The sequence below is a fragment of the Strigops habroptila genome, chromosome 7, assembly GCF_004027225.2.
Source record: "Strigops habroptila isolate Jane chromosome 7, bStrHab1.2.pri, whole genome shotgun sequence".
NCBI classification, from domain to species: Eukaryota; Metazoa; Chordata; class Aves; order Psittaciformes; family Psittacidae; genus Strigops; species Strigops habroptila.
In genome coordinates, this window is record NC_044283.2 from 3,171,219 (window position 1) to 3,196,112 (window position 24,894).

The 24,894-nt window shown below is 53.3% G+C and overlaps 1 protein-coding gene across 1 annotated transcript; it reads right to left on the reverse strand.

Annotated features, from left to right (window-relative positions):
- Positions 1 to 2,464: 2,464 nt before the first annotated feature.
- Positions 2,465 to 13,626, reverse strand: RNF24 (ring finger protein 24). Its single transcript, XM_030492413.1, is given in 6 exon segments — positions 2,465 to 2,605; positions 2,607 to 2,703; positions 3,942 to 4,021; positions 5,930 to 5,971; positions 6,872 to 6,914; positions 13,310 to 13,626. Coding segments are annotated over 6 exon segments (447 nt in total). The 5' UTR covers positions 13,453 to 13,626; the 3' UTR covers positions 2,465 to 2,563.
- Positions 13,627 to 24,894: the final 11,268 nt, after the last annotated feature.

Below are 24,894 nucleotides of genomic sequence, written 5' to 3' on the forward strand. Positions count from 1 at the left end.
AGCTTAAATAAGCAAAGCGGTGTGTGCACGGTGTGTAATCCAGCCTGCCTTCCAGGAATTCTTCCCAAATTTAGCATCATAGGATCATGGAATGGTTTGGAAGGGACCTTAAGATCATCCACCAGAGCAGGTTGCTCCAAGCCCCTGTGTCCAACCTGGCCTTGAACACTGCCAGGGATGGGGCAGCCACAGCTTCTCTGGGCACCCTGTGCCAGCGCCTCAGCACCCTCACAGGGAAGAGCTTCTGCCCAGGAGCTCATCTCAATCTCCCCTCTGGCAGGTTAAAGCCATTCCCCTTGGCCTGTCCCTCCAGGCCCTTGTCCAAAGCCCCTCTCCAGGTTTCCTGGAGCCCCTTTAGGCCCTGGAGCTGCTCTAAGCCAGGTTGGACACAGGGGCTTGGAGCAACCTGCTCCAGTGGAAGGTGTCCCTGCCCGTGGCAGGGGGTTGGAGCTGGATGAGCTTTAAGCTCCCTCCATCCCAAACCAGTCTGATTCCATGATCTTGGTGCTAGATCCAGCTGTGCTTGGGTCAGACCCGCTGCTGCTTCATCCCACCAGGCAGAAGCTTCCCCCATGAGCTCCTCATGGCCACGACTGTCCGGAGCCTCCCGGAGCGGCCTCGGACCGCAGCAGGTTGGTGTCTCCTTGTGCTTCCTTCTGGAGAAGGTGCCACAGAACATCTCCAGGTGGAGCAGCCCCAGGCAGCACTAGAGGGCAGCAGCCCCCTGTGCTGGGCAAAGGGAGGGGAGAGGGGACAACCAGTGGGAGCTCCTGCCCCCTTCCAGCCTTCTGCAGGTGGCCACAGCTGAGCACCCACATGGGGTCTGAAGAGGAGGAAAAGGGGGTTTTCCCCCCATTTCCCACCCATTTTCCACCTGATGAAGAGCAGGGTGAGTTGAGATGGGGTTTGGAGCTGGAACCCCAGGCAATTCCCATAGGATGGAGGCTGGGGGCTGATCTCCAGTCCCATGGATGCTGGTGGCTTGGCATTAGCCTGCTCAGCTCTCACTGCCCACAACCAGGTTATAGCAGGTTGCTCAGAGGAGAACCCTCTTCCTGAGTGGGACAACCTCCAAAATCCCCCCTGGGCCAGGGATTTCCAAGGCATTTAGTGCTGCTTCCATTGGGAATTCCCTCATCCAGCCGGGAAACATGGACAAGGGGAACCCCCTTCCCCAAACCAGCCTGGTTTTGAGGCCCAGGTGAGCAGGAACATCCATCCCAGGGCTATGTCCCTTTATCCCATGGGTATCCCTTGCAAACACACCCCCACTTCCAAAACCTTTTTATTTACATTCCAAGTGAACTCCCATGCAAACCATTGGGCTTTTCCTGGGGTTTTTTCCCTTCTTTCCTCTTTTTTTTCCCCCTTACCAAGGGCGGGATTAGCAAAAGTCGCCTCAGTTGGAGTTTAAAATAGCCTTAAATATACAAAAATAGAGCTTACAAAATAAACCCCGGCAACAAAAAGAGACAGAAATATTCTGCTGCAGAATCCGTAGTGTACAAACACGTCTATGAGGCTCCAACGCTCCATAAACAGGCTGGGAGAATCCCAAGGGATTTACTGACACCCCCCCCCCCCCCCCCCCCCCCGCTCTCAGACAACACAGGGAATAAGAGCTGTGGGCATGGAGGAGGGTGCTACAGCGCCCAAATACACCCCATGAGGTGGTTGTCACCCCCAAATTGGGTTGGATTCGGGTGTTTTGGCAAGGAAACCACCCCCTGCTCCCGTGTCCCTCACCCAGACCCCCCCCCCCAGGGATGGATGAATCCCAAGGCTGGAATTTGCCGCCCTTCCCATTGTTCCATGGTTCACACCAGGATGGTGCCCAGCGGAGGGTGAGGTAGCCCACTGCACCGAGGAGGGGATGATGGCATCTCCCATGGGTGACACCACCCTGGATAAGCCCTTTTGGAGGGGCAGAGAGTGCCGAGGTGGCTCCAAATCCCGGGATCGGGGTGCCTGGAATGCCGAGATCCCATCTTCCACGTAGGGATCGCAACGGCAAAGGTAACCCTGTGCGGAGGAGAGCGGCTGCGATGCTCCGGGGTCCCCAAGTGCATTTGGGTGCTGTGGAGGGGTGCAGGGCTGGGAAGTGAACCAGCTGGAGCCCAGGAATTCCCATAGGATAGCGGCTGGGAGCTGATCTCCAAATCCCATGGCTGGTGGGAGGTTGGCATTAGCCAGGCCTCGCTGTCAGGGGGACATCCCACGCTCAACAGGAGGCTCTGCGATGGCTTGATGCTGCTCCATGATCGCTTCCCAATGGATGTCGTGCAGGAGAAGGGATGTGCTGGAAGAAGGACGATGCGCAGGCACCCACCGAGGACCCCAAATCCCCTCCTCACCCCGGGAATGAGGAATCAAGCTCAGGCTTGAGCGCGAGAGGCTCCATCCGGGCACAGCTCCATGGAGGCAGCCACGGGGCATCACCCAGCAGGGACATGCCCCGCACTAAAGTGCTCCGAGCCCCCCATGTCCCCGCTTGTCCCTCGGTGCTCCGGGTGTCCCGGGGTGGCCGGGGGGGTGCCGTGGGGCGGTCCATGGGGTGCTGGAGCTATACGATGTTCTCTGCCCCGGGCAGGGGGCCCTGGGGGGGGGCCGGGGTCCTGCTGCTTGTGCAGCTGCGCCAGCTGCAGCACCGGCATGTTGCAGAGCGGGCAGACCTTGCGCACCTCCAGCCACTTGATGAGGCACCTGAACAAGGGGGGGACACACACAGGGGAAGGGGTTATGGGGGTGCCGAGGTGAGAAACCCCAACTGCGACCCCAACACCCCCTTTAGGTGCCTTTATTGGGGCTTTTTAGTGTGTTCGTGTGGAGATAGACAGGGAGTAGTCATAGAATCACAGCGTGGTTTAGGGAAGGGAGCTTAAAGCTCATCCAGTTCCAGCCCCATTTCTGCCTCAGAGCTCATCTCAGTCTCCCCTCTGTCAGGTTAAAGCCATTCCCCTTGTCCTGTCCCTCCATTCCTTGTCCAAAGCCCCTCTCCAGGTTTCCTGGAGCCCCTTTAGGCACTGGAGCTGCTCTAAGGTCTCCCCTTCAGGAGCCTTCTCCAGGCTGAACAAATTTACATGAAGTTTATAAATATATATGAAATTTATATATATATACACACATGTACTTCATAGAATGAAAGCCTGGGTTGGAAGGGACCCATGAGGACCATCAAGGCCAACTCCCAGCTCAGCCCAAAGCCCAAAATCAAAGCCTGGATCCAAATGTCCGAACGCTCCTCAAACACGGAGCAGCTCTGGGGCCCTGGCTGCTTCCCAGGGAGCTGCAGCGCCTCCAAACAGCCCTTTTATCAATGTATATCACCAAACGTGTACATGTAAATCTGGACAGACACATGGGTGGACGTACAGAGAATCTTGGGATGATTTAGATTGGAAAGGACCTTAAGATCATCTAGTTCCGTATTTCGGAATATATAATATATCATATGTAGTATATAATATATAATATATATAATATATTTAGTATATAATATATATCACATATCATATGTAGTATATAATAGATATATATATGTAGTATATAATATATATAATATATGTAGTATATAATATGTAGTATATAACGTATAATATATAGTATATAATACATAATATATAGTATACAGTATATAATACATAATATATAACATATACAACATATAACATATTATCTATATATGTGTGTGTGTGTGTGTATATATATATATATATGTGGTTTTGGCAGCCACAACTTGACCTTTGCTGCTCCAAATGCTTACATTCATTCCCCAAGCGGGTTTAGCTCCAATTTCCCCCCTTCCCCTGGGACTGGGATTGGGACAAACCCGGGTTGAGGAGCAGCAGCACCAGCAGCCCTGATCCAAGAGCCTTTCCAGTGCTCTGGGTTTGGGCAGGGTTTGGGCAGCCCCTGGTTCACCCCCTGTTGCCCACACTCACTTTCTGTGGAAGGCATGTTTGCAGGGACAGATCCCGAGCTCGTCCTTGGGCTTGAACTCCTCCAGGCAAACAGCACAGATCTGGGAATGGGGAGAGGCAGAGGGGAGCACTCAGGGGATGGGAAGTGGTTTTGTGCACATATAAACTACACAAACATCTCCAAACAGACCTAAATCAGACTGACTTGGGTTGAAGGGACCTTAAAGCTCCTCCAGTTCCAAGCCCCTTGGGACACCTTCCACTAGAGCAGGTTGCTCCAAGCCCCTGTGTCCAACCTGGCCTTGAACACTGCCAGGGATGGGGCAGCCACAGCTTCTCTGGGCACCCTGTGCCAGTGCCTCAGCACCCTCACAGGGAAGAGCTTCTGCCTCAGAGCTCATCTCAATCTCCCCTCTGGCAGGTTAAAGCCCTTCCCCTTGGCCTGTCCCTCCAGGCCCTTGTCCAAAGCCCCTCTCCAGGTTTCCTGGAGCCCCTTTAGGCACTGGAAGTCCCCCCTTGGCCACTTCCCATCTCCCCGCCTTGCGCTCACCCCTGCCTTTGCTTGGGGAAAAAAAGGGGAATTTGGCTTCTGACACCAGCACTGGGGGAGGGAGGGAAAATCCTCCCTTTGCCCCGGGGAAATCACACTCCTCCGGGGCTCCGAACCCTCCAGTTGGACCAAGAACCCCCCTAAAGCCTTCCCAGCCTTCCCTGTCCGAGCACTGGGACCCCAGCCTGAGGCTTGGGTCTCCCTTTCCCAGTGGAGGGGACCCCGGAGCCCCCCTGGAGCAACAGGCACAAGGCTGGGATGTGCCAGCAGGCTTCAGGGTGCATGGGGACAAAGCCACGCTGCTGCTTGGGCCCTGGGAAGGAGCTGCATCCACAGGGATAACGGGGATGAGGAGAAGGCAATGGGTGCATCTCTATCCCAGAGCTGGGAAGGTCGGTGGCTGTTATCCCAGCTGAAATGTTCCCCTACACTGTGTTTTCCTGATGTATTTTGGCTATTCCCAGGGCTTTGGGATAATCCCAGCTATCTTTCCTAGCCCCCCTGGCCTGGGAGTCTCCATCATTCCCAAACAATGGCCGGTCCTGCTGCCAAAATCCCTTGGGATGAAGCAGGCGGGTACCAACGCCGCAGGAGGCTCCGGCTTCCCCGGGGCCGTGGCGCCTGTCCCTACTTTGCAGCCACCAGAGATCCATTGGCTGGGATGATCCGCAGGGAACACACATCTCTGGAGCTCCGGGAAGCCCTGGGAGAGGCGGATGATGGGAAAAGGGGAAAACCAAAGCCAGATCCACAGGGATGAGGAGCTCAGCAGCACTTTCCCCTCCGCACAGCTCCCGGCGAGCTCTGGCAGCAGCCCCTGGTGTTGCACAATCCCCCCCTCCCTGTGTTCTGCTTCCCAGCACTGCACATCCCAAATCCCAATGCCCAAAAAGGGATGTTTTCCATGGAGCTGGAGCTAAACCGCTTCTTCCAGCCTTTCCCAAATGCCAGCGAAGAGCTCAAGCTGCTCCATCCCCTTCCCCATGGACCCATCGTCCTCTCTGAAAGCGTTTGGGCTGCGGATGGAGGAGGATGGAGGGTTATCCCAGCCATTCCCGGGCACATTCCCAAATCCCTCCTGCAATGAGCTGCTCACCCCGGGAAGTGCTTTTAAGCCTCAGTGCTGGCAAAACCCCCCACTGCAAGTCAAGTTAACGGATCAGAAATAGGAGCCTCAAGCCGGGACCGTTCTGTCCCTGTCTGCAATTCCTGCCCTTGGGAATTAGCTCCTTGGCTGCAGGGAGCGGAGGGTGAGGAGGAAACATGGAACTGGCTCTTGTTGCTCTCATATCTGCCTTCTATCTGGCAGGTTAAAGCCGTAACGATGCAGTGAAAGCTGAAGAGGAGCGAGGAGGAGGAGGGTGATGGTTACCGGCTGCATCCTTCTGCCCCTGCCTGTCCTTCATCCCCACCCCAGAGTGAGGAAGAGGAGGCCGAGGGACTCTTTGCCGCTACTCACCTCGTGTAGGTTCAGCTCCTTCACCTTTTCCTTGAGTATAACCTGTAACACAGAGCACCGGGTCAGGACACAGCTTCTGCCATGAGTACTCAGGAAAAACCTCCATAAGGATCCCTGTACATTGTCCCAGTTTAACTGGAACATCCCCAGTAAACCCAGCACAGCCACGGTCTTCTCTCCTGTGCAGGACCAGGGGCAAGGCAGCATTGGCAGAGCTATAACCACTGCCCCAAGGACCAAATCCCCCCCTATTTAAGCCTCCTGTGCTCCCAACACTCTGCCACGAGCTCCTGCATGGATATCTGCTGCTCCAGCTTCACTCCATCCAGGCTAAACGCCTGGAGAGGGCTATAAATCCAGGATGCCCACATGTTATATCATATCAGCCCAACTCCATCCAGTTTCCTGCTTGAACACCAGATTGGAAGCAGAAAGATTCCACAAGCCCCTGGAGACAACGGGATGTTGAAGCAGGAACCTGACATCAACCTCTTGGTCGTGTTCCTTTAGGGTTGGTCCCACTGAGAGGTCCCTGTGAGAGCCCCGTGGCTGTGGATGGATTGGAGCAGCCGGATCCAAGCCCAGGAGCAGAGCTGGAGCCCATAAAGCATGGTCTGACCAGGAGGAAGTGGTGGTGGTACTGCTGAGCGGTGCGAAATGAGGGATGGAGAGGGTGCCCACTTGAGGGGATGTCCCCGGTGCTCAGGGACCTGATGTGGAAGCACAGAGACCTGCACACTGTGAGGTGGGAGATGCTCCGGGGTGCTCAGCTGGTAGAAAAGAACTAAATGAGCAGGACAGAGGTTTGCCCGGGCGTTACAACTTCTCTTCGATGGCCAAAAGCCTCCCAAGGAGAACACCAGCAGAAGGAAACCTGATGGAATGACTGCTCCAACATGGATTTGGCACTAAGAAGAAGACAACTCACTGTTATCAGCTCACCTGTTTGTAGGCGTAGAGCTCTTTGTGTGCCTGATGTCTGAGCCTGAAACCAGAACAGGGAGAAACATGAAGACAAGCAAACACCCGGGGTTGCTGCAACACCTCAAACGGTTCATTTCCCTCTTTCCCAGATTTAATATCCTGATTTCTTCATTTCAGAGACGACAAAGGCCACGTGAAACAAGGCATCCAGGCAGCAGCCACCTTCCCTGCATTGGGGGCAATGTCTCCATCCAGAAGCACACAACCTCCTCTGTTCCTCTCTGACCTCCCTCATCTTCCACACAGGTACCATCCGCACCACTGAGACCACCAAAAGCTGCTGAATAAAGCAGGAGCTGCCACAAACCCAACCCCTTCTGCTGTCAACAGTTCCTAGACTGGATGTGGCACCTTATTCCTCAGACCCAAGGGGGAAGGAGACCTCCCTGCATGGAGGTTTCTCACCAAAACCCCCATCAAGCTGCTTGGGCAATGTTGGGTTCCTCAAAGCCAGCTTTATCTTCCATTATAAGATCAATTGTGCTGCTTCTGCCTCCCAAACTCTAAGGAAGAAGCATCCAACAAGAGGTTGAGCAAGCCAAGGATGGCTCCTTATCCAAACACTGGCACAGAAAGCTCTGGAAGAGAAGCAGCAGGACATCTTCCATCTCTCACCTCCTGTCTCAGGGGCAATTTAATAGCCAGAGATAGTGAGATGCCAAAAACCACAGGAGAACAAACTTCATCTTGGGATTTTGGGGGGGTTTTGTGTTCTTTTTACTAACCAGGAGAGCAGGAGGGGGGTGCTGTGTTAAAGGATGGGGTGACCGAGCAAACACAGAAACACATCAAATCCCTGCACAGCTTTCAGTTCAATCCCAGCACAGACACAGGCTGGGGGAGATGGGATGAAGCAGCCTGAGGAGAAGGACTTGGGGGTGTTGGGTGAGGAGAAGCTCCCCATGAGCCGGCTTCAGTGTGCGCTTGAGCCCAGAACCCCCCCGTGTGCTGGGCTGCACCCCCAGAGCGTGAGCAGCAGCTCAGGGAGGGGATCCTGCCCCTCTGCTGCGCTCTGGGGAGCCCCCCCCTGCAGTCCTGATCCAGCTCTGGGGCAGCAGCACAAGAGGGACGTGGAGCTGCTGGAGCGAGGCCAGAGGAGGCCCCGGAGCTGCTGCGAGGGCTGGAGCAGCTCTGCTCTGGAGCCAGGCTGAGAGAGCTGGGCTGGGGCAGCCTGGAGAAGAGAAGGCCCCTGAAGGGGAGACCTTAGAGCAGCTCCAGTGCCTAAAGGGGCTCCAGGAAACCTGGAGAGGGGCTTTGGACAAGGGCCTGTAGGGACAGGCCAAGGGGAATGGCTTTAACCTGCCAGAGGGGAGACTGAGATGAGCTCTTGGGCAGAAGCTCTTCCCTGTGAGGGTGCTGAGGCGCTGGCACAGGGTGCCCAGAGAAGCTGTGGCTGCCCCATCCCTGGCAGTGTTCAAGGCCAGGTTGGACACAGGGGCTTGGAGCAACCTGCTCTAGTGGAAGGTGTCCCTGCCCGTGGCAGGGGTTGGAGCTGGAGGAGCTTTAAGCTCCCTTCCAACACAAACCACTCCAGGATTCTATGATTAATAAAACACCCTTCCCAATAGCAGCCCATTTGCCACAGCTCAGTGGATCTCTCTGGCTGGAGAAGCTGATCCTCCTCCTAAAACCAACACATTGAAAACCCCCAACCTCATATTGCTGCTCATTACAAGACGTGGCATTTAGTGAAGTGCTCTGAAAACTCACACAGGACTTTCAATCAGACGTCTGCGAGTGCCTGCAGGGCTTGGACATCCCGAGGAGCATTTTCCCCATCTCCAGTGTGATTTCAGCTGGGAAACTCCCTTGGCTATAATCCCACTTCCCCAAAAGCTATTCCGGAGGCTGGCTCAACCCCTGCTTGTTTCACCCAGAGCTCTCAGAGGTTTCCTGCTCCCACGAGGCTGAAGTGGGTGACGTATAAAAACAGGATGTAAAATATATCCCTTTTTCTGTTCAAAACCACCCCCTAAAATGTTGAAGCCTTAAAAGCTGAGGAATGGCCAAGAGAGATGCAGTAAGGCAGCTCCTGAGCCCCACATTCCATAGGGAGCCATCCCTCCTCCTCCAGCGCCGCTGCCTGGCAGGGAACCTGCCTGCAGAGCCACGGATAAAACTGGGGTCAGAATCCCTCCACCAATGCCCCCGAGCAGAAACATGAGCAAAAGATGCAGGAACAATAGAGAAAACAGGCTGAAACCAGCCCAATCCGCAGGGATGCCGGCGGCTGGGAAACTGGTTATGAGGAACAGATGGGGCAAAGCAGGATGCAGGGCTGGAGGCTGCATAGGAGGGGGAAAAACTCTCCCGGCATGGGAAAAGTCTTATGGAGCATCGAGGGCTTCATCACAGCCAAAGCCATCAGAGGGAATAATGGGTTGTGTAGAACAAGCCCAAGCTGTGGTGGTGGCATCTGGACCAGCGATGGGGAGAAGCAGCCATCTGGTCCCGGATCCGTGCAGCTCCGTGTTGTCAGATGTCACAATGCCATGGGATCAAGCGTGCCAAAATCACCCCCTCCCTGAAGGTTATGGGCAAGGGCATGAGCACATCTGGTCCTGAAGCGTGAGAGCTCCGGCTCCTCCTCCATGTTCCCCTTTCCAAGCCTGGATCCGGGGCCAGATGGATCCCGGTCGGACCTTACACAGCTGCTGTAATGGGAGCCTGGCTCCTGGCACAGGCGTTATTCCCTGCTGGACACTGGGCTCCATCCATCTCGTGTCGGGAGCTGTGACTCCAAAGGAATGTCTGGCAGATGCTGGTTTAGATAAGGGACCACACAGCGGGTTAGAAGCCAGCGCAGGGCTGGAGCCTGCGTGTGCACGAACACTGTCACCCATCCCTGGATGCACTAACTGCCTTCCGTGGAGTTTGTGGTCTCTTCCCAAGCTTTCCATGCTTCCCGCAGGAAAGGGAGCCCCCCGCTCACCTGAGTGACTCCAAATCAAGTGAACAACGACAGGAATAAGATGTGGAGGAAGCTCTTTGGCAGGTTTACCTCCAAGATCTGCTTGTTTCATAGAATCCCAGCCTGGTTTGGGTTGAAGGGACCTTAAAGCTCCTCCAGTTCCAACCCCCTGCCACGGGCAGGGACACCTTCCACTAGAGCAGGTTGCTCCAAGTCCCTGTGTCCAACCTGGCCTTGAACACTGCCAGGGATGGGGCAGCCACAGCTTCTCTGTGCCAGCGCCTCAGCACCCTCACAGGGAAGAGCTTCTTCCTTATATCCAACCTGAACTTCCCTGTTTCAGTTTGAACCCATCACCCCTTGTCCTATCACTCCAGTCCCTGACGAAGAGTCCCTTTCCAGCATCCTTGTAGCCCCCTTCAGACACTGGAAGCTGCTCTGAGGGTCTCCACGCAGCTTCTCTCCTCCAGCCTGAACAGCCCCAATGTTCTCAGCAGAGATCAGACACAAAGAGCCACCCCCAAGATTTCCTTTCCTTTTTCTTCCCCTTTTTCCTTTTAACTTTTCCAAGCAGAGGTGGCACCTCGCGGATGGGACCTGTGCTTTGCACCAGAGTGGTTTCCAGCAGCAGAAGAGCTCAAGATTCACCTGCACTGCACAGACAGTGATGATCTTTGCTTTGCTTTTGGCTGAAATTCCTGTTGGATTCCATTTTGCCCCAATCTGATTAAAACCCTCACCTCTTCCTCCCATCCGAGCGGGCAGCGCGCTCCGCATGGATGCAGTTGTGAAGCAAAGCCCACGTGCTCTCCTCCCCTGGCACATCCTTTATTTAATGCCATCAGCTCTGTGATAAAGGGGTAAATACACCAGATATTGATTCTTCCACATTCCAGCTGGGGATGTGAGGAGGGTGTATGGGATGCTCTGATCCAGAGCAGGCGATGAGAACCAAGGCCCAGAGGATGGTGCCATGAGCTCCACTTGTTTGCCAAACATATCATAGCATCATGGAATGGTTTGGGATGAAGGGAGCTTAAAGCTCATCCAGCTCCAACCCCCTGCCACGGGCAGGGACACCTTCCCCTAGAGCAGGTTGCTCCAAGCCCCTGTGTCCAACCTGGCCTTGAGCACTTCCAGGGTGGAGACACCAGCACAGTTAATCCCACGGCACAACAAAACCCTCCAAAACAAGGGCTGGAGGCTGCTCCTTTGGCTCTGCTTTGTCAATAACTGAGCTGGGGGCAGCGGTTTGAAGAGCAATTCCTGAAGTCTCTCTCGAGTTCAGTGCTATAAAGGGATCATTAGATGATCTAATCCAACCTCCCATCTATCACAGTGCGTTAAATAGCTCTTCGGTAACGGGAGCCAAAGCGTCTCATCCAGAAAGGCCCCTCTGTCTTCATTTAAAGACATGAAGAGACAGAGGACTTGCCACTTCCCTTGCTGGCTTGCTTCACCGGTTACTCACCCTCTCTCTTACAACATGCCTCCAACTTCTAAATTTAAAGGTTTTCTGGCTTGATCTTCCAGACATTACCACTTGTTGTTCCTCCTTAGGGGCAGAACACACCCTGCAAGACCTGGTGCCCAGGAGAATACTCTGAAAGCCCAAAACACCTCTTCTTTTTGCAAGAAAGCCGTAGAGATCCAAGCTGAAAAACACATCCTTGAACCTTCTGAACATCATCTGTCTATGTCTTACGCATCCCCTCCCACTGGTGTCCCAGTTAAAATGGGAACACTGGATGTGGATGCAATATCCCAGCACAGATTGTGTTAACATCGAGCACTCAGATACAAAGCTGGTTGGGGATGACCCCTTCATCTGGTTCTGCCTTATCTGCTGGGGTGGGCAGATGTGCTGCACATTCAAACACCCTTTTCCTGTGCATAACTGCAGGCAGAAAGGAGGATGTGATGCCCAGGCAGCACAAATAACTGCTGGGTAACGCTGGGTTTGGGCTCACCTGCAAGTTTTATGAGGTTTTGCTTCATACAGAGCTGAAAATAGATGGAAATGATCAAATATTCAGAGGGTGCCACTGAAATCTTGCTTCCTTGGTCTACAGAGGCAGGACAAAAGCCTCTGGATAGAAACCCTGGTGGCACTGGCTGCTGTGAGCCAGCCAGATGCAGCCTTTGTGATGGATGAGACCAGGCGCCTGTGTTACAGGGATAGAGGGATGGGATGGATTCATGGCCAGCAGGGAGCTGGGGCCACCTGAAAAGCCAGAGGGGAAGGGAAGAGGGTGGAAAAGCTCTTTTGTAAGCGGGTTATCAGCACAACTTGCCCCCATTGCTGCCACGATTCCCAGACACTGCTTTTCCCCACTTCCCTGCAGCAGGAAGACTTTCTCCTCTCAATGAGTGGCCTAATTCTCTCCCCAGTGGCCCATAAAATAATTAACACAAGCCCCAAACTGGATCAACCTTTACCCCCCCTTCTTGCTCCCCATCGTGCAGATTAACGACTCAACCCTGCATCATTAATCTCTAAACTGTGCTGTTGAATGAGCAATTTGTGTCCAATAACCAACCTGACAGGTATTAAACATTCCTTACGCACACAGGACACAAGTTACTCATTAAAGAGGAAAATGTGTTGAAACATTAAGCAGAAAAGGAACCATAAAACATCCCTTTCCAGCCTTTTTGAGAAGCCAACTGTGTTTGCAGAGAATCAGCTGGGTAGGGAAAGACCTTTAAGATCATCAAGTCCAACCTTTACCAAGGCCACCACTAACCCATGTCCCTCAGTGCCACATCTACACGTCTTTTAAACATCTCCATGGACGGTGACTCCAGCCCTGCCCTGGGCAGCCTGTTCCAATGCCTGAGCACCCTTTGGGGAAGGAATTGTTCCTCAGCTCCATCTAAACCTGCCCTGGTGCAGCTTGAGGCCGTTTCCTCTTGTCCCATCCCTTGTTCCTTGGGAGCAGAGACCAGCCCCCTCCTGGCTCCATCCTCCTGTCAGGCAGTTGCAGAGAGCGATAAGGTCCCCCCTGAGCCTTCTCTTCTCCAGACTAAACCCCCCCAGGTCCCTCAGCCCTTCCTCATCACACTTGTGCTCCAGGCCCTGCACCAGCTCCGGTGCCCTTCTCTGGCCCCGCTCCAGCACCTCAATATCCATGCCTGTAGGACCCTATATATAAATATATTGCCTGTTTTTAAGTGGATAATGTAATTGCCCTGGGACTGGCAGCTCTGAGATGCGCTGGGCAGGCAGTGTTCAGTACTCACTGTGTACACACTGTGTATATTGGCTCTGTTAGGGATGAACGTTTGCTCTCCCACTACACGGCTGAGCACATTCTTTGGTGATGAGGGAAAGTTAAACCACTTCAGGGCTCACAACAAGTTGGCACGAAACACATTGTGGAAAGACAAAGTGATGCCATCCTCTTTTTGGGATGGAGGGATCAACAAGAGGCTCATTCTGAAGCAGGGCAGCTCTCGAATGCAGCTTGGGAGTGTTCCCTTACCTGATCAAGTAGCAACAGAAGAGCAAACTGAGGATGAAGACGAAGATGGCCGTGCCGAAAACCACGATGTATATGTTGAGAGGCAGGTTCTGGAACCCGATGTTCGGCATCCTGAAACTGTAATGCTGGAAGTCCGAGCTCATGGGTAGGCTGTGGGAGAAAACACATGGACATGAGGCTCCTTCAGCAGCACGGGATGCCCTTTGGACACCAATGATCCCTCCAAAGGAAGGAGAAGGCAGCGAGCGGCGCTGCCTCCTTGCTTGTCCCCCCCTGGGGTGAAGGCATCCATGCCCAAAACGGAGCTCCCAGCTCAGGAGCACTGAAAACAAAGCAGGGCTGGATCAGCCAGGGCTGGGATTCCTCTTCTCCCGCTGCGAGTTTCTCCTCCAGCTATTTTCCCCTCTTCCCTGCACACATCATCCTTCAAGCTCAACACCACATCAGATGGACGGTGGGGATTTGCAGCCAGCTGCAGCCCGTGTCCCCCAAATCCCTCATTACTTAAGCCAAAACACTGGAGGCAGCCAGAAAAACCTCGTAGCAAAGCAGGTTTCCCTTCCCTTCCCCTCCTGTGCTTTCCAAGACTGACTCCTCATTCCATAGAAACGCCCCCCTCCAAAACCATGGAGCATGGACATGAACCCGCGCGGGTTCCACACGCTCCAAGCAGAAAGAACAACGACATTCCCATCCACACGGCAGCGCTGCCAAGAACTTGCAGGGGCCATAAAAGAGACTTGGTTTGGGTTTTTCCATGCGAGATCCAGGGAATTTTCGCAGGATCCAGCTTTGTTCCTCGGTACAACCCAAAGCTGCTTCCCCCCAGCACAACCCCAAAGAAGATGCAATGAGTTGGGCTGACCACGTACCACGTCTTGGACCAAAACCTCCCTCCCCTTGGAGAGACCCAACCAAACCGGGAGCAGCTGCCTGGAATAATGATTCCAATGGATCATCTCTCCCATGGGTTTAGTTTTATGATTCATTGCACAGGACATGAATATTTTACCATAACCCTCACAGGGTGTTCTTCAGGAGCAAGGCAGAAACCAACCCCGTGTCTCTGTATCACCTTAACCCCCCTCCCGCTGCCCTAACACCACATTAATACTCAAAGCCTTTAACTGCAAAGCACATATTTACTCTTTCTCATCATTATTCCTTTCTTTGGCAATCATTCTTTGGAGCACTCACCCTTGAATGATCACAACTGTCTCTGGCCAGGCAGAAAGGTCACCCCCAGCTTGGAAAAGGAAGTTAAAGAGGTACGGTTTGTGTTCTCCTTTCTGCCCACAGGAGAGGGCTGGATGTGGCACGCACCGAAGTTCCCCAGCAAGCAGGGAAAGTACCTGCAGTCTGAGCCCTGTTTCCTAAATACAATTACTGAGGGATAACAAAACCCTCCCCTGGAGCAGGGAGTTTTCCAGGGAGCAGTAATTGCACCTCTCCCGGTTGTACCCGGGCTGAGAAGATGCCACCTCAACTTCACTGGGTTAGTCTTTATTATGAGGGTGCTGAGGCGCTGGCACAGGGTGCCCAGAGAAGCTGTGGCTGCCCCATCCCTGGCAGTGTTCAAGGCCAGGTTGGACACAGGGGCTTGGAGCAACCTGCTCTAGTGGAAGGTGTCCCTGCCTGTGGAGCTGGATGAGCTTTAAGCTCCCTTCCAACCCGTTCCATGATTCTATGATGATTCTAAACCCAACCATGGGGAGCAACGCTCTCAAAGTCAAAGCATCCTCCAAACACCCCGCTCCTCCAAGCAGCCTCCTCGCTCCTGCATCTCCTTTCCCCCTTCAGACCCTGTTTGTGCTGAGCCTCCTGGTCCTTCCTCTCCTCTCCCATCCCCTCTCCCATCCCCACTCACCCTTCAGCCCCTCGCTCGCACCCTCCTCGCGCCCCTCGCCGCAGGCAGCATCTCCACCAGCCCCCAATTCCCAGCCCAGAGCCTCCTCGCTCCGGCTGCTTTCGGATTCCTCGCTGGAAGTTCTGAGGCGGTTTCTGGGAAAGCCTGGATTTGATTAAAGCCTCCAGAGACCAACACGCATGTTCAGACACTCCCGGCCAACGTGGATATGCTACAGGAGCTTGGAGAACCGGCACAGCCCCCTGCCAGCACTGCTAGGAAGGGGTTTTATAGCACAGCAACCACCCCGCAGCTCCCGCTCCTCCACCAATGCTTGCTCTGCTCAGCCGAGCCTGGTTTGCTTTGCAAATCAAGTAGGAAAAGCCCAAACCAGCCCCCAAACCTTTGTTCCCGGCTCCTGGCAGGGTTAATGCACAGCTCATAGGGTTGGGTTTGGTTTCCATCCCCGCACCCGTTGCTGGGTCAAAGGGATTTGTCACGGTTCAGGGGCTCTCCCCTCCATCACGCTCACACCACGGAGGATGTTTTGGCTGGAGGATGAGGCTCTGCCTGTCCCTGCCTGCACTGGGGCTTGTGCTCATGGTCACTGGTGTTGGCCAAGGTTGGCTGGCTCCAGCTCCATAACCACCCCAAGAGAAGGTCAAACATGCTCCATCTGGGAAAGGTTCGGGTGCAAGGAAGGAGAAGAGGCAACAAAACCAACCAACACTGGACTATTGTTTTTCTTCCCTTTACAACTCCTTTAACTGGTGATGCTCTACCAAAGCCAGGGGGTTCAATTCAGCTCTTCCACCACAGAAGACCATGCACAAAAGCAAAGATGATAAGTAAAGAAGATCCAGGCTGCAAACCTCCTCAAGCCAAGAAAAACTCCTTATGGTGGTGCCCATCCGATCCATGCAGCTCTTCCACCAAGTCCCCATGACCACAGCTACAAACCATCCCACCCCCAGCAAACACTGGTCCATAGAAACAAAGCCCCATCCCACACACACCATCCTCCTTTCTTCTTCCAATGGTACCACTTCCCTCATGTTGTGTCCCAAAAGGATGTCCCAAACGCAGCCATCACCTACCTGCCGGCCATACCGCATGGCTCAGCCTGCTGGGGACAACCCGTTGGTCCTCCACGGGGCCAGTCCAGCGAGTCCCACACCAGATTCATCCAACCCTTGCGTGAAATAACCTTCTCCACATCGGTCCTGGCCCTCCCTTCCTCAAGCTGAGGAACGTTATGGCAAAGCCCACGGATGTTAGAAGGGAAAAACTAAGTTCTGCTGCCCGGGATGCAGGAAACTGTTAACTTTCAAAGCTTTCCCTGAAATGGGATGATTTGAAGCAGCCAAGCTTTGGGGTTGGGCTTTTTTTGGCTTTTCGGGGCAGGGGGGAGGAGGAACTGTATTTTAATCTGCTTCAGATTTGCAAGAGCACAGCCAAGAGAAATAAAAAAGGAGCCATAAAGGAGGATGAAAAGTTTCTGGTGCAGAACAAAAGCCTCCCTGTTGCTCTCTGCATGGCCAAGGCAGTGCAGAGCAGGCAGATGTTCCTCCCGGGGCACCCACCACAGTGTCTGGGATGGGGACATGAGCTGCCTGCAGAAAATGGGGCTGGAATTTCCCCAGTGGATGGGACCCTCTCTGCAGTGTGAGGGGGCAATCCATGAATCCCAGGTTAAAGGGACCTCAGGATCAGCTGGTCCAACCTTTCCAGGCAAAGCATCACCTAGAGTAGATGTCCCAGCACCCTGTGCAGCCCAATCTTAACAGTGTCCAACATTGGGGAATCACCACTTCCCTGGGGAGATGATTCCAATGATGGTTGTTCTCATTGGGAAACGTTTTCCTCTTGTGTCCAGTGGGAATCTCCCCAGGAGTAACATGTCCATCACTCCTCGCCTTTTCCATAGGGCTCCTTGTCAAAAGGGAGTCTCCATCTGCTTTGTAGCCACCTGGAACATGATGACAAGGTCTCCCTGAGCCTTCTCTTCTCCAGGCTGGACAGTCCCAGCTCTCCCTTTCCTCACATGCCAGGAAGATGCTGACTTACTCCTCCTCTATAAAAGGAACCTGCCACGATGGCAGAAATGAAGCAGTGAGGAATGTGGGCAGGCGCCTGCACCGTGCCCCATTTCTGCCTGCAGATGGGTCCATCAGGGCTGTATGTCCTCACGGAGCATGAAATCAGGGGGAGAGGAGCCCTAAACATCGAGGGCCGGGAAGGCAGCACCTCTGCTCCTGCCACCAGCAGCACCCACGGCACAACAAATGAGTTTGCTGAAGAAAGATAAAACTGGGGAAAGAGTGGGAAGAAACCAGCCCTGAACCAGGGAGTGCCGTGAGAGTCTCGAGGGGTGGCTGGAGAAAAGCTGCTTTGGTACAAATGAAGAAAAAGAAAATATATCTATATGAATGCATATTTCTTTATGGTATATATTCATAGAATCATGGAGTGGTTTGGGTTGAAGGGAGCTTAAACTCCTCCAGTTCCAGCCCCCTGCCACGGGCAGGGACACCTTCCACTAGAGCAGGTTGCTCCAAGCCCCTGTGTCCAACCTGGCCTTGAACACTGCCAGGGATGGGGCAGCCACAGCTTCTCTGGGCACCCTGTGCCAGCGCCTCAGCACCCTCACAGGGAAGAGCTTCTGCCTCAGAGCTCATCTCAATCTCCCCTCTGGCAGGTTAAAGCCATTCCCCCTCATCCTGTCCCTCCAGGCCCTTGTCCAAAGCCCCTCTCCAGGTTTCCTGTAGCCCCTTTAGGCACTGGAGCTGCTCTGAGGTCTCCCCTTCAGGAGCCTTCTCTTCTCCAGGCTGCCCCAGCCCAGCTCTCTCAGCCTGGCTCCAGAGCAGAGCTGCTCCAGCCCTCGCAGCAGCTCCGGGGCCTCCTCTGGCCTCGCTCCAGCAGCTCCACGTCCCTCTTGTGTCCTTTCTTGTCCCTGTTATATTGCAATATATTGTATATATACATTACATAAATACATATATCTCAAACAAAACCACCCTCTAATGAAGCAAAGGCAAGAAAACCTGCTTTCTGCAGGCTGCATGAAGGGAACTGGATGGTGTTTACTTAGCAATACAAGAGCTTCCAATGTTAAAAAGGAATGGTGTCCTCACGATGGGGCTGTACACAGGGACCAGAGAGAGGCAGGGATGGGAAGGCCACAAAGCAGAACAACCTTCTTTACACCATCCAGTGAACAACCCGTGTGGGGCTGAGCACATCCCTGATTCTTCGCTGACGACAACAACGAGCTGTAATGAAAAGCCAGGTTATGGCTAATGGCATTTTGGGAAGTCAGGAGGTGAAGTGCTACAGGTCAGCATGAGCTCACTGGCTTCCCAGCGCTCTGATTGCAAGCTGGGTGGTTAAAGGCGAACCTAAACAAACCACCCGGCCAAACTAATCCCTGTTACAATCATAGCGAGCACTTAATGCACTTCATAAGCAAGACCAACCTCTGACCCAGAGCTTTCCTGAGGAGATCTCAAAGGCACTGATAGAGGAGGCAATTCTTTTCTCACAGGTAGAGAAACTGAGGCAGGGATGAGGGGAGCGAGGCCGGGCTGACACCAGGGATGCTGCTGGACCACTGTAGGTGATGCCACAAGCATCAGTGATGAGCTAAAAGCCCATCCTCTCTTTCCAGCTGCTTTGCTGTGTGGTTTTGAACCTGCTCTAGTGGAAGGTGTCCCTCCTCATCGCAATGGGGTTGGGGCTGGATGAGCTTTAAGGTCTCTTCAACCTAAACCACTCCATGATTCTATGAACCTTTAACTGGGGAACCTGGATGGAGCTGGTGAGCTCCCACCGCATCCCAAGCTGGCAAATCAAAACCCATCTCCAGGTAACACCGAGCTTTAAAAACCCAACCAAGCCAGACACAGGTAGGTTCCTGCTGCCTGCTGGAAACCAGGAATCTCAGGGAAAAGCAATGCTATTCCGTGGCAAAAGTGCAGGATGGAACACAGGATCAATGGGAAAAGTTTGGGGTGGGTGTGAACGGCGGCTCCGGTTTCAAAGGCGTTACGCAAGTCCACAACGGGTTTAATACAGGTTTAACCCAAATGGTTATTAACTGGGTTGAAAGTTAAACTGTTCAGTTAAACTGTTAAAAGTTCAGCTGACAAGAGCCTTCTGAAACACCCCGAGTTGTAGTGGGCAGCAGAGCATTCTTCCATGCAATAAACCCACAGCAGAAAGGTTAATTCATGGCTATGACTAATAGGCTAACGGCTAATGTTTGCTGTCAAGAGCAGCAACAAGAGGTGCTCGAGTTTAACTCGCAGGCAAAAAAACCCCCCTCGTGAACCCCAAAAGGAAAACACAGCCCCGAGCAGCTGGAAGGAATTTCCTGCAGCTCCACCTCTGGAGCTGGTCCAGAGCAGTGGGAAAATCACAAGCAGCTGCAGAGGCAGCCCCTAAAACAGCATCGGTGTCACCCGAGAGATGCTGAGATGCCACATGGCCACACTGCCTTCGCATGGGATGCGGCAGGGGGAGATCTCGGTGTTGTTCCAGCTGGGAGCGATGTCCTTTGCCATCCAAAAATGGGACAATAGGATTGAGGTGGGTTGAAGGGAGCTTAAAGCTCATCCAGCTCCGACCCCCTGCCATGGGCAGGGACACCTTCCACTAGAGCAGGTTGCTCCAAGCCCCTGTGTCCAACCTGGCCTTGAACACTGCCAGGGATGGGGCAGCCACAGCTTCTCTGGGCACCCTGTGCCAGCGCCTCAGCACCCTCACAGGGAAGAGCTTCTGCCCAAGAGCTCATCTCAATCTCCCCTCTGGCAGGTTAAAGCCATTCCCCTTGTCCTGTCCCTACAGGCCCTTGTCCAAAGCCCCTCTCCAGGTTTCCTGGAGCCCCTTTAGGCACTGGAGCTGCTCTAAGGTGTCCCCTTGAGGAGCCTTCTCTTCTCCAGGCTGCCCCAGCCCAGCTCTCTCAGCCTGTCCCTCACACGAGGCAGAGTCATTCCGAGATCCAGCAAAGCTCATCTGGGACAACGCTGCACCACAGCTTGGGAAAAGAGGAAAAGTTTGGGTGTGAAACAGCACCAAACCTGTTTGTTTTACCCCCTTCAGCTGCGGGCAGGTTTGGGGGTGGTGCTGGACTCCTGTTGTGTGCCTGGACAACCACAGACACCAAAGTGACCTCCAAGCAAGAACCGCTTCGAACCTTTGATCCCTTCTCCTCGAGAGTGAATCCGAGGCTTTTTTTGTCCTGGAATCCGGAAATTTCCTGGCTGCGTTCCCTGGCTGGCTGACACCCAGCACCAAACCTCAACCCTCCGCACTGCCTTCGGGCTGGGGGCCACTGTGACAACGTGACAAAGCCACCGGCCCCTGCAAGACATAAAACAGCCTTTATAATGAATACAGCGGTACCAGTGCAAGAGCCAGGGGCAGGCTTTGGATTGTGGAGAGTTTAAATGATCCCAAATGATCGTTTAATGATCCTAAATGATCACTTAAATGATCCCATGACCTTAATAAAGAAAACCACCTTTAAATGGGAAAGTTTGAGTGACCATTGGTAGAGAAACATGCAGAAAAACAGGTCAGCTGCAGCTCCGTTTAAAGCCAAGGGTTTTCACCCACCAAAGGTTTTGCTCAGGGCTGATTTTGCAAGTGCCAGGATAAAAAAAAGGCAAAAATAAACAGGGAAAACCAAACCCCAAAGCACAGCTCAATAGTGCTCTGAATCCAGTCTGCAGCAGGGGGGAAGTGGAGTTTGGAGGAGAGCCCTGCTTGGGTCCTGTTGGATTAAGGGAAGGAGAATGGAAATCACTGCTCAGGAGGGTTTGAAGGGGAGTTGGCAGCTTCTCGCTATGAAACACACACACAAGCTGCCTGGGTAAGGTTCTGTTCACTTCTGGATGATGAAATAACACTTGAGGAATTTTTTCCCTTTGACCCTAGGGATATTTAAGGGGTTTTTCCCCCTTTTCCTGGCAGCAGCTCCAACGTCACGACCTGCTGAGCTCACTCTTCCTCCCTTAAGTGTGGTGGGAAAGGATGTGCTGCTCCCTTCTCCTGTCCCTGCTCCGTATCATACTCACAGTGGTGGAAGCAGAAGGCAGCAGCCCTCTGGTACCCTGTGCTCATGCTGATGGGACCACATCACCTCATCCCTGGAGAACCATCCCCCAAATCACACAGCTCAGGTGCTAGAATATTTACCAAAATGCATGTTAGTAAATGAGCAGCTTGTGCCCAAGCAGCCAAGAAGGGCACCAGCATCCTGGCCTGGCTCAGCACCAGTGTGGCAGCAGGACCAGGGCAGTGACTGTCCTCCTGTGCTGGGCACTGGTGAGGCTGCACCTCGAATCTTGGGTTCAATTGTGGCCCCTCACTACAAGAGAGACATTGAGGTGCTGGAGCGGGGCCAGAGAAGGGCACCGGAGCTGGTGCAGGGCCTGGAGCACAAGTGTGATGAGGAACGGCTGAGGGACCTGGGGGGGTTTAGTCTGGAGAAGAGAAGGCTCAGGGGGGACCTTATCGCTCTCTCCAACTGCCTGACAGGAGGATGGAGCCAGGAGGGGGCTGGTCTCTGCTCCCAAGGAACAAGGGATGGGACAAGAGGAAACGGCCTCAAGCTGCACCAGGGGAGGTTTAGATGGAGCTGAGGAACAATTCCTTCCCCAGAGGGTGCTCAGGCATTGGAACAGGCTGCCCAGGGCAGGGCTGGGGTCACCAGCCCTGGAAGTGCTCACACCCCGTGTAGCCGAGGCCTCAGTGCCATGGGTTAGTGGTGGCCTTGGTAAAGGTTGGACTTGATGATCTTAAAGGTCTTTTCCAACCCCGTTGATTCCATGATCTATGATATTAGCCCAAGCAAAGCACCAAAAGGCAGGGCTGCAGTCAGACAGCACCGCAGGGTTGGCAGCTTCCCACCACACACTGCCCTATTGCTTAATTTGCTTAATATTCCACCTTCATTTGCAGTTTCATTTCCTTGTTTGCAGGGAACAGCTTCCTTGGGGAATGCGGATTGGAAACCCCATGAGAAACACCCAGTCTATGCTGGTGAAGGACCAGACCAGTGAAGTTGGTGTTAAACTCTCCAGAGAATTCATAAATTCCTGGGTGACGACACTGAGAACTGGGGGGGAAGTGATGGGAGCTCCCAAAACATCACATCTCAAAGGAAAATCTCACTTTGATGCAGTCATCTCCAGGCTGAACAAAAGCAAATGGCTTTCCGTGGAGCAGAGAAGCAACTGCCTTTCTCTTCTCTTTTATACTGAGAAGCAGATGGACTAACTGACCTCCTGCAACCCTTCTCCCCCTGCTTCCTAAGCTGCTTTAATGGGGAAAAAGAAAACCAGTGCAACACCCAGGGATCAATAATCCCTCCAAAATCCTGCTGGAGGTAGGCACCGGCGATGGGAATCCCAGCTGCCATCCTGTAAAGGCAGGGAGAGGAGCCGAGCACAAATTGGGATGCAGGAAGGCATAATGCTCTCATTTACACTCCATAAGGTTGCTAGGTTATGGATTTTTGGGGGCAGAAGCTGAAAGGGGATCCAGATGGCTGGAAAGCCTTGTGGTGGAAAAGCAGCGTGAGGCCAGAGAGGGAAGAATCCCTCTTTATGCCGCTGCCGGCTGCTCCCGGATCCTGGATTTCAGTGCTCAGGAATGCTCTCTCCACAGACCCTTTTCATGGCATCGCTTCTATTTGCAGTCAAAGTTAAGGAAAAGAGGTAGTTGGATGCAGAAGATATGGAAAAGATATGGAAAAGAGTCATTAAACCAAATCCTAAGCGAGGAGATGCCCCCAAAGCCCACGTCAGCTCTGCGAGGGGTGTATTTTAAGATGCTGAGGGCATGCAAAAGCCTTCAGGAAAAAGCCAAACCAACCCAAAGCTCATCCTGCTGGGAATTTACACTAATGCCACGTCACTGCCACTGCCTGGTTTTCCTAACACTTCCAGCAAAAGGAGCCTGTGCAGCCTGCCAGCCCTTCCCTGCTTCCAACAGAACCACCGGCTTTTGGGGGGGATCTTTTTCTTGCTCCTTCTCTGTTAAGAGAATCCAGGAGGATTTTGCAATGCTTCAGAGTCCAGCACAAAGCCCTCCCCGGAGCCATACGGATACAGGACACAAACTGCTTTGCTCCCATGGGATCTACACAAGCAAAGGAGGCTGCAAGGATTGTAAACCCCCCAAAATTGAGGTGGAAATGGAAAAGGGAAGTTTTCCACTCGCAGATTGCAAAGCCAAGGGCTATAACCTCGGCGCTTGATGGAGATGAAGAGGCATCAACCCAACACATGCATCTCCTCCCCTGTCACACATGGGCTCAGCGCTGAAGGTGATCCCATGGGATACCATCCTTCTCCCCTGCTCTCCCTGGAGTCGTGGCCTGAGCTTAGTGGGATGAAGAACAACAAAGGACCTTAAATTCAGGGACAGCAGCACCCTGGGGGTCTGTAACCGGGAGGCAATGGATAACCACACATGAATTGCCAGCACTAGACACCAGCACCTCTCTTTTGCCCAAGAACTTTGCCTCATAGATGGGATTCTCAGACTTTGAGCCCTAAATCAGTAAAACCCCAAGTTAGGGATGTGCTGCTGAAACAAACCCAAACAACTTCCAAGCAGGTGACTTCAAGTTTGCATTTCTCTTGCAGCTGCCCAAACAAAACCTGCTCCATGTTCCCCAAGTGCTCCAAAGCTACCGGGGCTTCCTCAGGCAGCGAAGCTAAAAGGCACCAAAGCAACTCTGAGGCATGAAATAGTTTGTTGTCAGATCTTTACACATTCCCAAGCGCTGAATCGCCTCCTAGAAGGTGAAATATATGAGTGGCACTAAGGAGTTGGCTTAGCAACGAGCAGGCAGGCTGCCTGGAGTGTCTGCTTAAAGGTCAAGAGAGCACTTGATGCTGGGAGCCCTCGTGTTTGGTTTTACTATGAGGTAAAGAGACTTCCAGGGAGTCTGGTTATTAAACACATAGAATCATGGAATGGTTTGGGATGGGAGCTTAAAGCTCATCCAGTTCCAACCCCTGCCACGGGCAGGGACACCTTCCACTAGAGCAGGTTGCTCCAAGCCCCTGTGTCCAACCTGGCCTTGAACACTGCCAGGGATGGGGCAGCCACAGCTTCTCTGGGCACCCTGTGCCAGCGCCTCAGCACCCTCACAGGGAAGAGCTTCTGCCTCAGAGCTCATCTCAGTCTCCCCTCTGGCAGGTTAAAGCCATTCTCCTTGGCCTGTCCCTCCAGGCCCTTGTCCAAAGCCCCTCTCACGCCAGCATCATCTAAAACCAGTCTTTAAAACCAAGACTGTCCCCTCCTCAAACATCATTATCCCTCCTTTCAACCCGTTCCTACCCTTCCCTATCTTCTCCAAAACCACGGCATTTGAGGGGAAAACCCGTGTCGAGATGAAACACAACGAAAGGTCCCACCACTGCGGGGATTTTCGGGTAGCATTGACACAAAGCATCATTGAAATTCCAGGGGAGAAGCCAGTTTTCCTCCGCTCCACAGGGAATGCCATGTTAAATCACATTTGGATTCAAAGAACAAGGCTGCTAAAACACCACCGCGGCGTCTATTGGCACATTTCAATGAAAACACCATGGCCTCATTAGTATAGTGGAAATTATGAGCTTGTCTTTGTGTATATTTCAAAGCTTGCCTCTGAAAGTAGGTTGGGTCAGGGCCAGGAATTCCTGGCTTGGAGCTCCTACCACTCAGCAGTTGGGGATTGCGT